The sequence below is a fragment of the Apis laboriosa genome, unplaced genomic scaffold (genome assembly GCF_014066325.1).
Source record: "Apis laboriosa isolate Shangri-la unplaced genomic scaffold, ASM1406632v1 scaffold40_cov151, whole genome shotgun sequence".
In the NCBI taxonomy this organism is placed as follows: domain Eukaryota; kingdom Metazoa; phylum Arthropoda; class Insecta; order Hymenoptera; family Apidae; genus Apis; species Apis laboriosa.
The window spans coordinates 4,441,813-4,460,387 of record NW_025223180.1 but is presented as its reverse complement, the minus strand read 5'-3'; the positions used below and the strand labels follow the sequence as shown (position 1 = coordinate 4,460,387).

Genomic DNA, 18,575 nt, shown 5'->3' with positions numbered 1-18,575 from the left:
TTTTCCTGATCGTAACGAATTGATATGTATTCCGTACGAGTGAATACCGTAAAAATTGGGTTAATCGACGAATTTTCTGTTGGATCGTACGAGACTCGAGACGAGTTTTGGTGATTTCTTTCTTCAAATTAATGAAATTAAGGAGAAGTTTTCTTTTTTCTTTCCTTCCGATTGAAATTATTGATTTTCTTGCTTCTCTTAATGCAAGAAGGATTTATATGGAAAAATCACGGATGGAATATGTTTCCGGGATTTTCAAACGGATGATTGGATAGCCCGAATCGTTTGCCGTTTAGAGTCGCGTTCGATGAATTGCGTCAAAGAAATGTTAAAAAAATTTGAACACACGTTGCCACGAGGATCGTGTAAATCTATTACAATTTCGATTATCGACTGGCAGTTTTCGATTACATAAGCAAAAACCTCTAAAACACGATAATACGAAAGATTTAATTTGTTAACTCTACATATATTACATTCGCTTCATTTCGAATTTTTCAAAGTCAAATCACAATCACGACACAATTATCCTCCCTTCCTTCCCAATCACGATTTATCCCACTGAAAACTGCAATCGATAGATCCTTACATAAACTTCGATCCACTCGTCGTTCCCCAACAATCGATTTTCCCCCTCCCAACTAAATAAATAAAAAACAATTACTCCAACTTGTTGCTACTTCTCCGACTTCTCAAAATTCCGTGTGTACCATTGTCCTCGACTTCTCAACCCCGAATTCTCCAATGAAATATCACGGATCACGACCGATGATATCGCGGTGATTCAGATTCGTTCTCGAAAAAAGAAAAAAAAAGAAAAGAAAAACCAGAAAACTAGCCGAGCTTGTTACGAGGCACAAAAACGAGACTGGTACGGGATCTGTAGAGCGCAGTGTATCGCGCGATGCCGGCAACTGATGCCACCACGAGCGAACCCGGCCTCTCTCCCTCCCTCTGTTTCCATCGTTTGCCCCTTCTTGTCCTGAGCCCGCACCACCGCCGCCCGTTTGCCGCCTCCGTCCTCTTGATCCTTGCGTGGCCGCAGGTATCGTTCGCCAATTTTGCACCTGTACTCCCCCCTCCCCCCTCGGCCCGATTTTCTACTCGCGTTCTCAATCGCGTCGCGGGTGCACCGCTCGCCTCCAGCGATCGTTTAACGATCCTCGTTGCAGTGATGGATGATTGTTCGTTGGTTGTGCGAGAAATATCGAGTCGTGGATTAATAGAGAGTTTTCCTTATCGGGGTTATCAAGAATTTTTGATCAGGAAGTTATCAAGAATCGATATAATACTTCAACGAAAATATTGAGCTATGGTTTTGATAGAGAATAGAGGAAATGTGCGTGCGCGTGTGTGTAGTATTTACTTACTCTTTTTCGGCTAAAATCAATTCGTACTTTTTTCTACGTTCTAAGGTTCTTATAAGATTATTGGAGAGGATTGTTAGAAGGAGTAGTAGTAGATTGATACGATGAATTTTCGAAAACGACGAAACGATTCTGATAATTTAGTCTTCGAAAGTGTGATATAATTTTTTTTTTTTTTTTTTTTTGTACAAAATACTCGAAACAATTTTTTGATATTGAGGAGACCGATATCTCGTACGACGTAGTAAAAAAAATATATATATAAAAATTTTAACTCATCGAAATTTTAAATTTGAAAAGCAATAAACTTCGAAACTTCTTAAAATAGCTCGAAAAGTGAAGTTTCGCTTTAAACTCGAACAACAACCCCCTTCCAGTATACCTCTATTTACAGAATCATTCCCCGTTTCTTGTCGAAAATCCTCTCTCTGAACTCGTCGCGCAAGTGATTTTTCGCCCGTCCCAGTTTCCCTTGGATTCCAACGCGCATTCTTCCAGACAGCGAGCAGCACGATACTATTTTACGTCGCGGAGCGCACGAGGGAGGAAAGTCCATCATCGGGCGGATCCCGACAATTAATAGATCGGCGGCGAAGGAAGGAATCGGCGACGAGAGGTGAACGGCCTAGCTAAGCGGCCCAATTCTACCTTTTTAATCGTGTCGTGGTCGAGGTATCGCGACGAAAGAGCCGCGACCGACACGCCGTACATTATATCTTTGCCCTGCCTCGTCGGTGAGAAGAGAATCGCGCGCGCGTAAAAAAAAAAAAAAAAAGAGAAAAAGAAAAAAAGAAAGGAAATGAAATAAAGGGGGGGATCGAGTTGGAAAAGAAGGCGGGTTGAAAAATATGGACGTCGCTTCGTAATTCGTTGCTCGTGCATCGAACGCTTTAACTCCCGACGCGGACGAGCGATGAGACGTGTCCACGTCGTTGCAATTTCGCACGACGTGACGTCCTATGTTTCTAATGGGGTAGATCGGTGCTTTCGCGTCCTTTCTTTTGAAAAAAAGAAAAGAAAAAGGTACAAAAACATCACTTTGAGAATGAACGAGAACGACATTGAAAAGTGAGGGAATCTCGCGTTCGGATCTCTACCCTGGATCGTCAAAAATAGAGATCGGGATCGAATCGAATCGGAAATTTTTAAACGCGAAATTTTTGGAAATTTATTCCACGACCGTCTCGTCTTTATGTCTCTCTGTAGGATCTCTAGGATCTATTTATCTTTACGGCCTTTATCTTTAGAAGGGGTGAATCGGATGGTGTTGATAAAAGGCGGGAAGGAACGCGACACACGTCACGGAACAGTCACCGTTAGCTTTCCTCTATAGTTATAACTGGAATTGTTTGCTCTCCTTTCGACGCTCGTTTCCTTTTCGTAGCGAACCCCACACACACACACACACACACACACGTGTGCCGCTTGACGATCTCCATGCACCGTTGGGTATCCCAAAACGGTCCAGGAATCGAGGTGCAGGTTGCTAGCTTCTAAACGAAGCGGAAGTTGCGCCCAGGGTGGTCTTAGAAACGTCGTGGAAGATTTTAATATATGTGAGAATTGACAGGAGAATCCTAACGCGTTAAAAGTTTGATTAGAAAACATTTAGATAAATAGATTTTAGGATAAATTTTCATAATTCTAATAGTCTACGTATTCGAGTAATAACATTAATATGACGATAAATGAACTTTTGATGCAAAATATATAAAAATGATATAAAGTATAATTTAAAAAAAGACCATGTGTAAGAGATTTTTAATATCTCTGATTACGTAAATCATCAATTAATCAAGGATCGTTAATATCGTTAATAACAGAAGCGAGAGACTCGCTATTCATCAAGATTTCCCTGTCAATTTGAAATTCGAAAATATGCGTCCATATTTCTTCTCGAACATCTTATATAAATTGAACGAGAAAATCGTTATATCAATTATTATTTCGGCGTAAACGTGTCTCGCGACTATTAACGTCTCGTAAATATACGTACGATCGTTTTAAGGTGATTGCGTGCCTTCGTCTGAATCATCGATCGGTCGATGATGAAATCGTACGATCGCTGGTCTCTCGATTAGGGTAAATCGATCGCAGGTTTGGAAATAACGCAGTTTGTAGGTGAAGAAAAAGAAATATCTGGATATCACGCGTGGTCGTGGTCGTCACGGTTTTAAACAGTATCCTGGTTAAGAGGCGAGTAATTAAGAGAATGTAGTTAAGCTGTTTAAAACCAGTTTCAGAAACGATTTTATACGAATTTATTCATTTATTAAATATGTAAAGAGAATTATACCGCAAAGAAAAGTATCGTAATTTTGCAAACATAGTGTTCCTTGGAATTCGTATTCGTAATTTTCAATTAAATTTCATCTTATCGTGAATAACGCGTTGTAAAATTTTATTCGTATAAGTTTGTCAGATTTTTCTGATCTAAGAGATTTTTTTTCTTTATTGTCTCTAACTCGAAGTTTGTTTTCATCTCGAATAAAATAACAAATTAGAGATGTTTCGTAGATCTGTCTTTTAACAAATCCATTTCCGTGAAACGAGAGTTTGAGTAACTAATGGGTACAGTTTCTTACGAAACGGTGAACCCGATTTCGTTCTCATGGAATGTCAAGCTGCCATTTGACACGCACGAATTCCCAAACTTTCGTTGAACAAGTCCAAAAGTGGAATTCCCCGTGGGTAGAATTATTTAATACAAACTAAACGAAACATCTACCGCAAAAGTTTTAATTCCCTTGGATAGCAAACCTTTGGATCAAAGTATTACCTTTTCGTTCACGAAGTACAATGAAATCATATCTAAACAAATTCCAAATACTTTGCTTGGAAAATAGATTATTTATAGAAAATTTTTCAGATAAATCCACGAAATATCTTACTATCTACTTACTATCTACAATTCAAATTTTCTATTCAAGGGATGGTTTCCATCCCTTTCCATCTCTTTAATCGCATCCTCGAAAGCCTGTAACTTTATCCCCTTCTAAATCTTTCTTTCTAAAAGACAAACAACCACTTTCTGATCTTGCGACTGTTGTTGTTGTAATTCAAATCATGGTTATCAATTTTTAAAAATTTCCTTCAAATATTAAAAAAAAAAATAAATAAATAAAAATAGAGAAAGAAACAATTCTATTCGATCCACGCGATACGAAGATCGTCAAAGAAACAACTTTAATCACTACGAAAGTTTCATCATCTTAGATGCATGCAGGTGAAGCGGAGGATCCAGACGGAATGAAGATTTCATCCCGAAGGAATTCGTCGAGCGGATTTCATCTAAAATCAAATGAGCCTTGGATTAAATCGTTTTCCAACTCGAGCAATTAGTAGCGTTGCGTTACACGTATTTGTTTACGTTTCTTACACGTTGCTTCCGGTTTGCATCTCGTTCCAATTGTATCTAGATTAGACCAGATTAAAGTTTAAACTGATAAGAATTTATTTTTTCTTTCTCGAAATCCATTTCTTCATCGCATTTCAATCGAAGATTTCTAATTTGCATTAAAATTAAATTTATACATGCCAGGTTTGTTTGTTGTAGTGATGAATTTGAAAGCACGTGTAATTGCCTGTTTAATGGTTTAATGGAGTTTTTTTTTAAGAGTACAGGTAGTGGTTACGTATTTAATTATACCTTTAAATATTACCAGTTTAACCTTGTGCTTGTGGTCTTTAAATTTTTATGTTTCAATTTTCGTTCTTGTTACGAGAGGAATATTAATGTTTCGAGAAAAACTTTAACACGGATATTAAAGCGGAAAATCACGCTGATTAACGATAATTTGTTTTTTTTTTTTTTTTTACATTTCTTTAAACATTCTGAAATTCTTTTGATATAACGATAAATTATACAACTTGAAAGCGACACGATTGTAAACACGATTAAAGTAGAATATATAAATTTTCTAAATTTCGTGGGTATTTTTTTCCATCTTCCATTGTAACTTTCCTCGTTTTATTATCCCCTGTAACGTGGTGCGACGCAAAAGCCTCAAATACCCGCTCAACGACCTCTCGATAAAATTCTTTATTACAAAAGAATCTTCTTTACTTCACTTTTTCCTCAACTCCTCTCCAAATTATCGCGCATTAAAAGGACACGATTATTTCATTATTTTCATCTTCCATCCAAAGTTAATTTTACAAATGTTTTAATCTGTTATTTTAAATAAAATAAAGCTACGATATCTTTCGCGATAACGCGAAAAACATTTTCCTTCTCCTTTTATCGAGATAACCAGTTTCCGCTAATCCGTGACTCGTTCTCCCTTGCGACCGTTCCAATTCCCTTCGATGCACGCCTCAATGAGACCAATTTAGCCGCGTCGCGACCTAATCCTCCCGCTTAATATTTAACCCAACATCCTCTCGCATTCACGAGCCGCGCGGCGGACGCGTATTTACACTTCTCGCCTGATAAAGAACTCCGACTAGAGGAGCGTAATAAAGAGCAACGCTTTATTGCGATTCGCGCGCTTGATACACAGCCTGTTATGCTCGTAAACGAAAACGAAGGAAGGAAACAAACAGCTTAACGCCGAGAATAAAAGAAAAGAAAAGAAAGAAAGAAAGAGAAGCGACGAAGAGGCAAGAGAAATAAAATGAAATAAACATATATATATATATATGTATAGGGAGAGAACACGAGATAAGAAGGAGGAGGAAGAAGAAGAAGAGAAAGAAAGAAAGAAAAAAAAGAAGAAGGGAATCGTAACGCTTACTTACTTGGTCGGTGAACCAATAAGGAAAAGAGGAGAGGAACGAGACTCGTCTCGAGGCAAAGAGGTTCCACCGAAACGAGATGCTTCGTGGAAACGACTGGTCTGAGAGAGGGGGTTATGGGGAGAGCGGAATAAGAATAAGAAAAACGGCGTACGTCTGATAAGCTGGTGTTCCTCGGCGTCGGACAGCGGAAGAAGGAGGGAAGGGAAGTGGAAACCGGTGTGGGGTACCACGCCACTTTCACCCGAACGAAAGTAAAACTCGATTCGCCGCGCACCCAACCCACCACCGCTTCGTGGAGGAACGCTCGCTGTGCAACCGTAAACTTTTTCTCATGGATAGCGGCGCGTGCCTGCGCGTCGAATGTCATTAACCGACCTCGCCTCCGCTTCCATTTCATCTTCCTGCTCCACCGTCCACGATCCACCGTCTGATAAAGAGCCGCCTCGCGTTCGGGTGTTCGCGTTCACGGACCGCTCTGATCGGACTTTACATGCCGCGATGACGTAACACCCTGCAATTTCCGACCAATTGACGCTTTTGATTCTTCTCGCGCGTTTCATTGATGACCAGCGCGAGGCGAGATTATCGTCCGTTTGGATCTTGAACTTGTTCCATCCAATCCTTTGCAAGTTGTAAGTTTTAATATATATGAATATTTTAATATAGCGTTTCGTCGATTATATTGCGCGTTTGTTGCGAATATTTGCGATTTTTGTGAGTAGTTATCGAAAGAAAACTTGGATCCAAGCGTAGCGAGATTGTAAATCGATCGGTTCCGAGTAAATATCTCCACGTCTTTCTAGAAAAGAAACGAATGTGTACATTGAAACCAGACGCGCTGTACACTAACAATCAGCGGATGTACGTTATTTCCAGCCATCGCTATCGTGTCGTTTCGCAAGGGCATGGAAAATTTACGAGGATTCCCGCAATAGGGACTCGCCTAGTCGCGTGAATCGATCGTCATGCATCCTCGATCCTGCATGGATTTTTCTATTTAAATACATGGAATTTTTTTTTTTTCTATCCTTCTCGATCGAGAAAGTTCGTAAGAGGTATAAAAGAACTATGCTTGTTCGATCCGTTGACTATTGTTGCTTCTCTCATTTCTGCTTACGATATTCGAGTTATTTCGACCGCGTGTTCGATTTTTACGGCGATATTTGAATCGATCATCGCGCCAATACCTTCGTCTTAATCCCAATAATATATCATCAATTGTCAATTATTATGGGAAATTTAAATTAATGGATTCGACGATGAAAATTAATCTGTACAATAGTAGCGAAGATCAATTCCAAAATCTCCAGTTTGTCGAACCTTTTCTTTAACGAATTTGTATTATTCGTATTAAATAAAAGAAATTTAATAAAACTTCAATATCTTAGTTTCTTCCTTTCAACATTTAAGCCCCCCTCCTCCCATCTCCGAGATTCCAATACTAGAATCCTTTCAAAGCCACAGACAATGGCTTCTGTTTCCCCCGCAAATCTTGCGAAAGGGAGAACTGTGCCCTCGGGGGTTGTGAGTGCATCTTTGCCATCCACTCTCCCCGTCCCCCCTCCTTTCCAGTTACCATCGAATTTTTTCCAACCACCTGACTCGTGGAAACAACGATACGGGACAAGTTGCAGCGTTGCGGCCTCTGTGACGCACGGTCGCCCCTGGACCGTAAAAACCTATCTTTATGCTTTACACCTCGGATCCAGCGTGAAAGAATCTTACTTATTTTATTTAGTTACCGCTATTATTAATTTTGAATTCTTTTTTCTTTTCTTTTTTTTTTTTTTGGATAAGTTCGATGGAATCAGAATCGATGCGAAATCGATACAGTTTCGAGGCTTTCATTGGGTGAGTATTGAAATTTTTAAATATATATTTTGATGCGGTAAATATTCGATTCTTTTACTCGTACAAGTATTCACACAAGTAGCGTGGAGAAAATTATTTAATTAATCTGTATCGAGAATGGCAAATTCGAAAAAAATGAGATTGTTCGAGCTCGTTTCGAGAACGTAAATCGCGTTTCTGCAAGACTAGAAATTAGAATTAAGTTTATTTCCCTTGGCTATTTTGCATTCATGCCGACTAAACGGCATTTGTCACTCCGTGATTCGGTCAAGTTGAACGATTTATCGATCTGTCGAACGGATACGCGATTTTCTTACACAAAAGCATTAGTCACGTACGTAATAAGATTCCCGCCAATTCTCTTTATATATATAGCCAATCGAGAATCTACATTACTCGTCACGAATTTCAATTTCAAGCTTTTTCCTTCCGTCGAGTAACTAATCTTTTAACGTCTCCTTCTTTCCTTCATTTTAATTACTCGTTTTCTCGAAGTAAACACAATGTCAATTCCGTTTTATTCTATAATTTTTTAAAAAAACATAGAATAGAAATATCTTGGAAAGAATGATTGAGATCTTGCAACGAGATCGATCAAATTTCTTATTTATATATATATAGGGAAGCATCAAGGAAGAAATATCACGAGCGGAGAACAGTGAATAATATCGTCCTGGTGGTCGAGATCCAAAATAAGGATTCGGATTCACGTATTGCAGATGCATGGAACTCGGTGTACCGGAGAATTGCAGTTTGGTCTAAGAAAGCGAGGCGATGTAACAGCCCGAAAAAAAGATAGAACGAAAGCTCTCCGGTGGCCGGAGGATTTCATTCCTAGCTTGGAATTATCCTTTCCACCGAGCTGATAGCGGTCCTTGGCCTTTGCCAGTGGCAATCGCTTTTTACGGATTTCGTCGTGGCCAGAGTCGCAGTGAAACAATTCGTATTTCTCTGTCGCCTTCCCCTAGCGAGACGCGATAGATGATATCGATAAGATAAAATTTCTTATTTCAATAATTTCCCTATAGTTTATTAAGGAATGATTTCATTTCTCTGTCGTAATATTTCTTGTATGCTTCATCGTCGTTGATTAAAGTTTGAAATTATTATTATTATATATATATTTTTTTTTTTAATTGAAATATTCCACATACATGTTATTTTTCAACGTAATTATTTAATCGAGTTGAAGTGAATTAATTAATTAAATTATAAGTAAACAAAAATATTTCTCCGATATTCATTTTATTAGCTATTTTATCGACATTATTTGATGTTTATAGATGTATAAAAATATACATGTATATGGAATATACAAAAAGAAAATTTATTTATATTTATATAGAATATATGTATTTGATACGATGTATTCTATAAAAATTGGAAAAAAATAAGTTTCGTTAAGATTTTTAATTAATAAGATAAATAACAAAAAAAAAAAATAAGTTAATCGAGTATTGGAATCGTCTCTTGAGCGCATGCATTGGTAGGTTAAGGATAGACAAAGAAAGTACATAGTGCGAGAAGGATAGAGATAGGACGAAATATTGAAATCAGCGCCATCTTCAGTGTGCCGTAAATGAAACACAGAAAGGAAGGACAGCAAATGAATGAAAAAGGATAGAGATAGAATAAGAATTAACTTTCAGCGCCATCTCTGTCATGTTCCTTGAACTTACTTGTCGTAAAAGTGTTTTTAATATTCGTGAGATGGCGCTGACGGTTGATTCTTATCCCCTATACTACAGTGCCATCTTGTGAGTACTACTAACATCTCTGCGAAAATTAATTCCAAAGGTATTTAAGAGATGGCGCTAGCAGTTCGTTCTTATACTGTTTCTATCCTTTTCTATCATTTGCTGTCCTTCCTTTTTGTGTTTCATTTGCGGCACTCTGAAGATGGCGCTGATTTCAATATTTTTATCATATCTCTGTCCTTTACCTACCATTTGCTCTCCTTGTCTACATTTGCTTTTGGCGCGTGATCTTGTATGGCGTATGGAATATCAATTGATGATCACTTTCTCTTTTAATAATAAATATTACAATGTGTTAATCTTTAATATAAAAAATATAGATTAAATTCTTCGCTTGACGATAATTTATGTATTTTAGATCTCTTTTTAGATACATAATTTGTAATTATGTATGAAATTTGATAAATTCATTTACGACGTTTTCTCGTTTGCAACATACGCTGCAATATCCAATATTCTTAAATAAATTTAAAAATAATCAATTAGAATTAAAAAAAAAATAAATAAATAGTGAATGTAAAGCTAAATTCTTAAAGAATTTAAATTATTCTTCAATCTATAATTAATAAATAAATATAAAAAAAATTAAAAAAATTTTCCATATGGAAATCTTTCGTTTAACGTTTTTTTTACGACTTTCCAAATGTGATTCGGATTATAATCGTCGTAAAATACGTTCCTGATTTTCCTGAAGTTTTCTTAAAAATCGCAATAACCCATTTTCCAGATTTTTATATCTTCGTGTGAAAGATTTCATTCCATCAATTCTACTGCTACGAAAAAGAAATATTGATTTTTCAAACTATTCCTAAACCATCTCCTACGTTAAATTTTATCGATATAACACCATACCTATCGATACTTATCGATCTGCATTTTCATTACTCTCAATAACTATACACTTCGAAAGGAAAGAATAAAAAATGATCAAGTAGATAGCACAGATATCGAATCGATCGCCGATGGATTCATTCTTTTTCTCCCAAAGAGGTAGAAGAGGAATCGAACAAATTCTCGAGATTCTCGCGATCGGCGGGTGTTTGTACAAACTCATGTAGGTTAAGAGTGCACGGTCGCGTGCGATATAGAACACAGGACTCGTGCGCAAGCCGCGAGTTGCGAGTTACGGTAGGTAAGTACCGTTCTCCGGGACGACAGTTGCCGTGCAGGTGTATGGAATCGCGTACATTGAGCGTATCTCGACTCTCAACTTCCTCGTCCCGGTGAAAAGTTTCGCTTCTTATCGAACCTTGACTCGTCCATTACCTCCGCCGTTCCATCCGTGTCTGGAACCCTTTCCCTTTAATTCCTTTCGAAATGTTTTGTTTCTTGCTTTTTTACGCGAAACGTTTGAAATCCATCGTACGAGTATATAAATTATCAAAGATGTATATATACCCTAACTTTAAAATTTTCTCCTATTTCTCGTAAACTTGTTAATTGTTTTCAATGATCACAGTCATAAAAAAAAAAAAAAAAAAGACGTAATAAAATCGCAACTATCCCATTCTACGCTATTTCCACTTGAACGCGTCAATACTCAAAACGAAACGCAACCAATTCCTACCTGTATGCCTGGCATCGCGCGGAAATCGTTCCACCATCGGATCGAGCAACACGCCCGAGCCGAGTTGAACTCCGTGGCATATCAGTTGGACCAGAATTGCGACCGACACGATCACACGCCCCCACCCGCCCTCGGGATAATAATGCCTCCTGAGAGTGATTCTCTTCCGAGCGTTCGCCGCGGTGAAAGACTCCTCCTCGGCCCCGTCCTCCGCTCCCTCCACCAGATCCTCGTAATCTTGAACGCTACCCAAACCACCCTCGAGTATCAGCTGCTCGGAGAACCGTCTCCTCATCATTTTCGGCGTAATATTCACGCTGCTCCTGCGACGCTCCATCGAAGACTCCCTCGAACCCTCCTCCTTCCTCTCCCTCCTCCTCTTCTGCCGCCAGCCACCACCTTTCTCCGCCACCTTCCCTTCGATCGACCTTTCCGTCAACGGTTCGACCTTTCCATCTTCGCTTTCTCCGTTCTCCAAGGATTTGCACGAAGCTCGCTCGCTCCTCGAGCCTTCTCTATTCTCCGCGGGGAGACGCGGGCACGCTTTAAACGCTTTGCTCTCTTCTCTGCTTCTTCCTCCGACAACTCCCCCCAACCCTCTGGCTAACGTCTGCTCGGAGAATCGGCGGATATCGACGCGGCCGATCTTCGACCCGCACTGGGACTGAGTTTGATCCGAGTGGCGACGCCTCATCACCTCCTCCTCCTCCTCCTCCTCCTCGATCGTCCCGCGTCGAGGAGGACCCGCGTCCTCCTTGATCTCGTGGAGCAGGCTGGCGACCGAGTTCCTGCCGGAAGAGGGTGGAAGGATGCTCTGGCAGGTGGACACCGAGTGGCCGGAATCCTTCCTCTTGTAGCCGAGGAACGCGTGATCCCTGCTCGAACAGGTGGAGATCTTGCGACGATAGTAGTGGCACTGGCTGCATCGACACTGGCAGAGCCACTGCCACTGGCATCCATCGGAAGGTTTCACGGTCGAGAAGCACTTACCGGTCCCCCCCAATCTGGTCCAGAGTTCGGGATGGGACAGGAAGATCTCGACGGGTATCTCGACGCTCTCGTTCCAGGACCTGCTCGTATCCGTGGACGAGGTCCTGGTCAGGTCTCGTTTCGCGAACGCGCAACTCTCCACGGACCACGTTTCACACTCGAAATTGGTCGAGTCGTCCGCCGATTTGGACTTTTTTCGAATCTCGGGTTGAGATTTCGTTGCCGCCACCTCTTCGCTTTTTTCTTCGTTCTCGCCGATCTCCGTCTCGTTAATCATCGCCGCGCTGTACGAGTCGCGACGTATCCTTCGATACGTATCGCCGCCGTTCCAACGACTCGACGAACCAGCTCCGACGTCCATTTCGAGGGAGGCTTTTTCGAGATGGAAATCACGATTAGCCGAGGATCGATATATCGCGCGCAGTGTACTCTCGTGCTTGGCGGGACGATCGCCGCGTCGAATAGGGGTTCACCGCGGGCGAGATAGTTCGTACGCTATTATTCTAACGTTTTTACAGGGAGGAGTCTTCGAAAGGCGTTCTCGATCCAACCTCGATTAGGAGCAGGAATTATCTATCCCGATTCCCGTTCGTCCGTTTTTCCTCTTCGATTCTTTTGCGAATCTATTCACACATCACAAACATCGTTCTCAGAAATGGATTGCAGTGAAATCCATCTACTGTTCGAATCTGGCCACGACGAAAGGTCACATTTTTTTTTGTCGAGAGCGAGCAAATTGATACATTAACAGATTACACTAAAATCCACCTACGATCTTCGAATCTTGTTGCGAGCAACCAAGAGGAAGAAATTTCCTTCGTTTCCAAGAGAGAGAGAGAGAGAGAGAAAGAGAAATTTCGCATTTGCGCGATCGTTTCGCGGACGCGGATCATTTCGAACTGGCCCACACGACGAAAGGTTACATTTTGTCGGTGGAAATTAATGCTCGTCCCTCGAAAGAAGGCTCATCGGTCCTTCGCTAAATGCATCGCGATGCCTTGCACGTGTTAAGTCGTACGTGAGGCTCTTACTACGCGGCCAGACTGTCGATAGTATACCATCGTCCCGATTTTTCCTCTTCTCGGTGTCGCCACACGTTCTCGTGCCAAATTAAACAGATCCTCGGGGGCCGTTCATACGGTCGGGCCCCGTTTACCACACACGCCCACGTTTTTCACACGGTCCCGCTTCCTTTTTTACGTCGAGTGAAAAGATTACCAAACACTTCCACCACCACACCACTTTTATTCCCTTTCTTTCCTCCCCCCCTTCTCTTCTTTTTTTTCTTCCCTTTTTATCCTCGATCAGACGCGTAATCTCTAAAATATTCCGCGCGGCGGAATATTCGATTAACGAAGCGAAAACGTTTCATTTGCATGCACACTTAGGAGTCGAGAAACCTGTAAATGCCAACCCTACCGTTTCTCTCTTCCTTTCTTTCCTTTTTTTCTCTCTCCCTCTCCGAGATACGAGAATCACCTTGGCCCGATACCGATACCGCCGATTTATCCCCGTATTATCGCCGTATTTCGGTGGAGGGCGTGCGAAAGATAAGTTGATTACCGGCCACAGAATTATTGACCACTCGTGGCGATTTCGTTTCGCGAATCTGATAGCGGGGCAAGAGGGACCAAAGGCGTTCGAGCGAACCGAGGACGGTTTTATTTTTTCAAATGGATCTCTACTCGAAACAGGTGATGGCGGTGGTTATTAAAATGGTGGGTTTCGGGGACCGTTGATTGGGACGCGACGAGTTGTTTATTATAGTCGTCGTTTCGTCTCTTAACACCGTGCTCCTCCCTCGCTTCGAAAAAGAAAACGCCCGTCCCGCTTTTATTTCTGTTTAACGATACGAATTCCCATTCCCTTCAAACGTTTCTCGACTTGATTTTTCGAAAGCTCGTCCTTTAAAGGCTCGATCTTCGAGCTTGAGACGCGTGTTAATAATAAAACGCGACCAGGTAACCGGTCCATGTGTGGGAATAATTTATCTGTTTTCGTGATCGTTGTTACGGTTCGTCGAAGTGCGAGAGAAAAAAATTGTGCCACTTCTTCTCGACGAAGGAAAAAGAAGAAGAAAAGGATACTTTTTTAAAAATCATGGCATAAAATTCCTTACTCCTACTTCGAGTATCTGCAAAACTCGCACAAGGTCGAACAAGTTGCACAATATGTCGATAAGTTTCGAGATCTTGAAAGCGTGAACTTAAACGTTTGGACGAGCGAAATATGTTCGCGATGTCGAGTCAAGAATAAAAAAAACGATCGTTTCGAAACGATTCCGAACAAAGCTATTGCTTCGAGTGATTAATCAAATAATTAGCGTCATCCGATAACTTCGTTGGACGAATATATTTAAAACTTAAACAACAACGCAGAATGCGAACAGAAGAAATCTGAAGAAATCAACGACAACAACGTGACTCAACGTTTTCAAATTTCGCCTCCGCCTCTTCCCAACCCTCTTCCCCCTTCCTCGCCCTCCCTAACCCTTGCCTCGACAGGATCGCCTTAACGAAAACATGACTCAACGTATCTGAAATTGCCAATCCGAACAACGCCAACAACCTAACCGTTCCACACTCGGCCACCACCTGTCGGCGCGCCTTATCGCCAAGCCTCAAAGGGTAATTTCGCATCTCGAAGCCTACGGGCCGCGTGCATACGTAAAATACGATGGGAGCCGATCATTGGCGCCGACTGAAGGGAGGAGGAGGAGGGAAAGAAAGAAAGAAAGAAAAAAAGTAAAACCGTTTGATTTATGAACCGCCGCCCAAGATCGTATCTTGGGACAAGAGGTTTTCACTTAGCGCAATCGGACGATTGGCCGGCTCCCGAATTCGCGAGGTTAAAAACAACCGCCGTTCCACGATATCCGCCGGATCGACGTCGCTTCCGATTAAGATAAACGATCCTCGGTTTTCGATTTTAAGCAACGGCCAATTAAGGACTACTGCGGCGGACGATGCGATATCGTTGCAATTTGGCGATGTCGCATTACACCAAATGGTTTTATACTTTTAAACGGGCTCTTATTTTCTTTTTTTTTTTTTTTTCTTTCTTTGCGGATCTTTCCCAATTTTTCTTCATTTTTGTTCGACAAAATTTGTTTGCTTTGTTTTCGCAAGATATGGATTTCTTTTTTCTTCTTTTTTTTTTTTTTTTTTTTCCGAAATGAAATGAAATATAGTCGAAAGTTTAGTAGAGTTTCTGTAGTATCGGAGAGATAAATGCCAAGATTTTTGGCATCAGCATTCGGACTATAAATAATATAAGCTCGCTATATAAATAAACTAGAATTTATCGCCTGCGAAGGAGGGGGGGTAGGAATATTTGGCACGAGAGATTTCCGTTACTCCCCTCCCCCGTTTGCTCAAAATATAAATTTCCCTAATCATTGGCGAAGATCATTGGTACAAGCGTGTCCTCTCTCCTCGCCATAACCTCCGACAAGGAACGAATCAAGGAACGAATTTGATTGAAAATGCAAATCTCGTCGAGACTCGGAAACTCGATTCTATAACCAAGCTTGGTAAAACTCGTAGCAAGGATAGGTTGGAGCACGCGAGGCGAGGATAGAGAGAGAGAGAGAGAGAAAGAAAAAAAGATTAAAGTTACCTGCGCTGTGAAGGGCAGGTTGATGGAAGACGAGCTCGGCGGTGAGATACCAGCTGCCAGGCGCCGCGAGCTGCAAACCGATCCCGAGGAAATGGACGAGCGCCGAACAGGTCACGATCACGTATCCCCAGCCTCCCTCGGGATAGTAATGCCTCCTCAGGGTGGCCTCTTTCCTCACGTCGTTGATCGGCCGGCAGAGAACCGGGTTCCTCCGCCCGCTCTTCTCCTTGTTCCTGCCGCCTCCAATTAGGCCTCTCGCTCCTATTCTGCGCCAGCTGTTCCTCATTTTCCCCTCGGCCGTTGAATATTTACGGCTCGTTTCCGGTTTATCGCCTCGGCCCGCGACGCTTTTCCTGCTCGACACCGGGGAACGAAACGGGTCCACGCGTTCGCGGAGCAAACCCTCCGACGTGCACTTGGGACACGCGTGTCTCATTCGAGCCGGATCACTCGTCGTCGCATCGTCGTAATCCACTACCTCGATCTGGGGGTTGGCCGCCCTTCTGCCGATAGATCGTTCCGACGAATCGCCCGTTTCATCGAGTCTTAGATTCCCCGCCGCCTCTGCTCTCGCGAAAGGAGGCGGAGAGGCGTCGCGTCGGTTCGACTCGTTCCAACCATCTCCGCCGATCATCTTTTGTTTCCGCGCGGCGGTGGACGACTCGAACGACGATCGCTCCTTTTCCTTCCTCGATCTCGTTCGAGACGTTTCGTTTCCCTCGTCGCTTCCCCGCTCGGACGTGCGCCGATCGTCTGGATCGTCTGGACGAGGATTGGCGGACGAGGAAGCAGAAGGCAATTTCCCCTCGCTTTTACGAGCCTCGCCATCCGAGTTCACCGCTGTTCCGCAACTTTCGTTCATAACGTCAGGTAGCAGGGCGCGCAGTTCCAAACTTTCCCCTAATTCATCGTCGTGGCCGTTCCACTCGATTGCCCTGGTGCCGTCCACGAATCGTCGTTTCGCCTCGACCGAGGAGCCCGTCGAGGATCCGCCATGATCGAGCAGGACGATCTGGTCGATCCAGTTGCTGGTCGAACAGGTCAACAACGGGTGCAGCCTCCCGCCAATCGCCGGGATGATCGTGAACGCGCGCGACAACGGATCCACGCGCACTTTCACCGTCTGCGGCGCCCGATCCGGCCACGAGCTGCTGTGTCTCATCTTCTTCCGCTCCCCCTCGCGCGCTCTCATCTCTCCTCCAACGTTTCCTCATCGAGTCGAGTCGAATCGACGATGCCTACGACCCCCTTCCGATATTCTCCCCTTCGACGATCACCGATCCGATCCTCGAGAAAACCGATGAAAACGATGTTTCCTCGTCCGGTATAAATTTCCTCGCCCCGAAACCGTTATCGTTCCCGTGATCTCTGCCCCTGTGAGAGAGACTCTCGCGGGACGACTGCATTTTTTTTCCAACAAGCTACGCCCGATTTCCACGGAGTTGTTCCACACCTGTTCGAGATTTCGGCCAACGATCGTTTCGATTCGCGAAGAATTCGAAGGGACGGAGAAAAAGGAACGAGATCCAGTTGACTGGTTAATCGAGAAGAAGGAGGTGTCGCGGAACACGGAAGAGTAAGATCGTTTGAAAAGGAAGAAGCGGTCCTGGCGAGTGCGCCAGGATGACTGCTACGCACGTGCTGCTCACTTGCGAGCAACCCTCTCCTCTCTCTCTCTCTCCCTCTCCCTCACTCGCTGTCTCCCTCTTCCCAATGGCGGGCGCATGCGATATTCGACGAATCGCGAGGCCACGTAGGGTTCTCTCTATCGTGCATTTCGCCCACCAATTTCAAACGATCGCGTGCCAATCAGAGGCGAAGGAAAGAGTTATCTTAAAGAATTGGGGAATAGAATTTTCTTGTTTTCCTTTTTTTTTTTAATCTCTGCTTTTTGCTTTGAGTATCGATTTCGCGAATCCAAGTGAAATCACGACGCGGAAGATCGTAAAAAAAAAAAAGAAGAAGACGCGCGTTTCGCCCGTAAAATTCGCGATCGGTTCGCGCGAGAACGTTCGATCGTTTTCCACGATCGTTATCCGCGTGTCTTTTATACGTGTTCCGAGGGTATCAACGAGGTATTTCCGGCTTTGACGAAGTTCCGTTCCGATTCGCCGGCCAAGTGATGGTCGTGGAACGGAGGAATAAAGCTCGTATGTAGGTTTAAGATTCGAGATCTTTACGATCCGAGCGAGAGGTGCTCTCCGTTTCGCGAGATTGATTTAAAGGAATTGAAGGTGGTACGAAAGTTTTAGTATCCCCGGTTTAACGACTGGCAAATTAAATATAGCGAAACGGAATGTAAATTGTGCGAGAGGAATGTGTATCTCCCGTTTCCTTTATTATTCTGTTTATTCATCCGTATATTACGATCATTAAGTAAAAGACACGCGACGAGAGATGACGTCCGTTACTTCGGATCGGCCTCTACATTTTTTTCGTTACCGCACACAAATTTTCACGATCCCTCTGTCCAACTCTCGCGCCATCGAGAGTTCGAATCGAATATTCATCGACGAAGAAGAAAGAGAAAGAAAAATTATATCCAAACGTGAATGTAAAATCGCGCACCTCTTCGATAAAAAATCGCCATGTAAAATATTTCGAAACGATTCATCAGATCAGACGCAAAGAGCGTAAAGAGAATCGGAAAAATAGGCGTTCGAATCAATCCGTGCAAGGAGAAAC

The 18,575-nt window shown here is 42.7% G+C and overlaps 1 protein-coding gene and 1 long non-coding RNA gene across 2 annotated transcripts in view; one reads left to right on the top strand and one right to left on the bottom strand.

Moving 5' to 3' along the window:
• Positions 1 to 5,357, top strand: part of LOC122715928 — a 90,816-nt gene extending 85,459 nt beyond the window's left edge. The window contains exon 4 of the long non-coding RNA XR_006346923.1: positions 4,584 to 5,357. This is a non-coding gene — a long non-coding RNA (uncharacterized LOC122715928). The remainder of the gene's footprint in view (positions 1 to 4,583) is intronic.
• Positions 1 to 12,633, bottom strand: part of LOC122715922 — a 44,648-nt gene extending 32,015 nt beyond the window's left edge. Inside the window, exon 1 of the mRNA XM_043938517.1 lies at positions 11,283 to 12,633. Coding sequence (XP_043794452.1) covers positions 11,283 to 12,633 — 1,351 coding nt within the window. The remainder of the gene's footprint in view (positions 1 to 11,282) is intronic.
• Between the last annotated feature and the right edge of the window lie 5,942 nt (positions 12,634 to 18,575).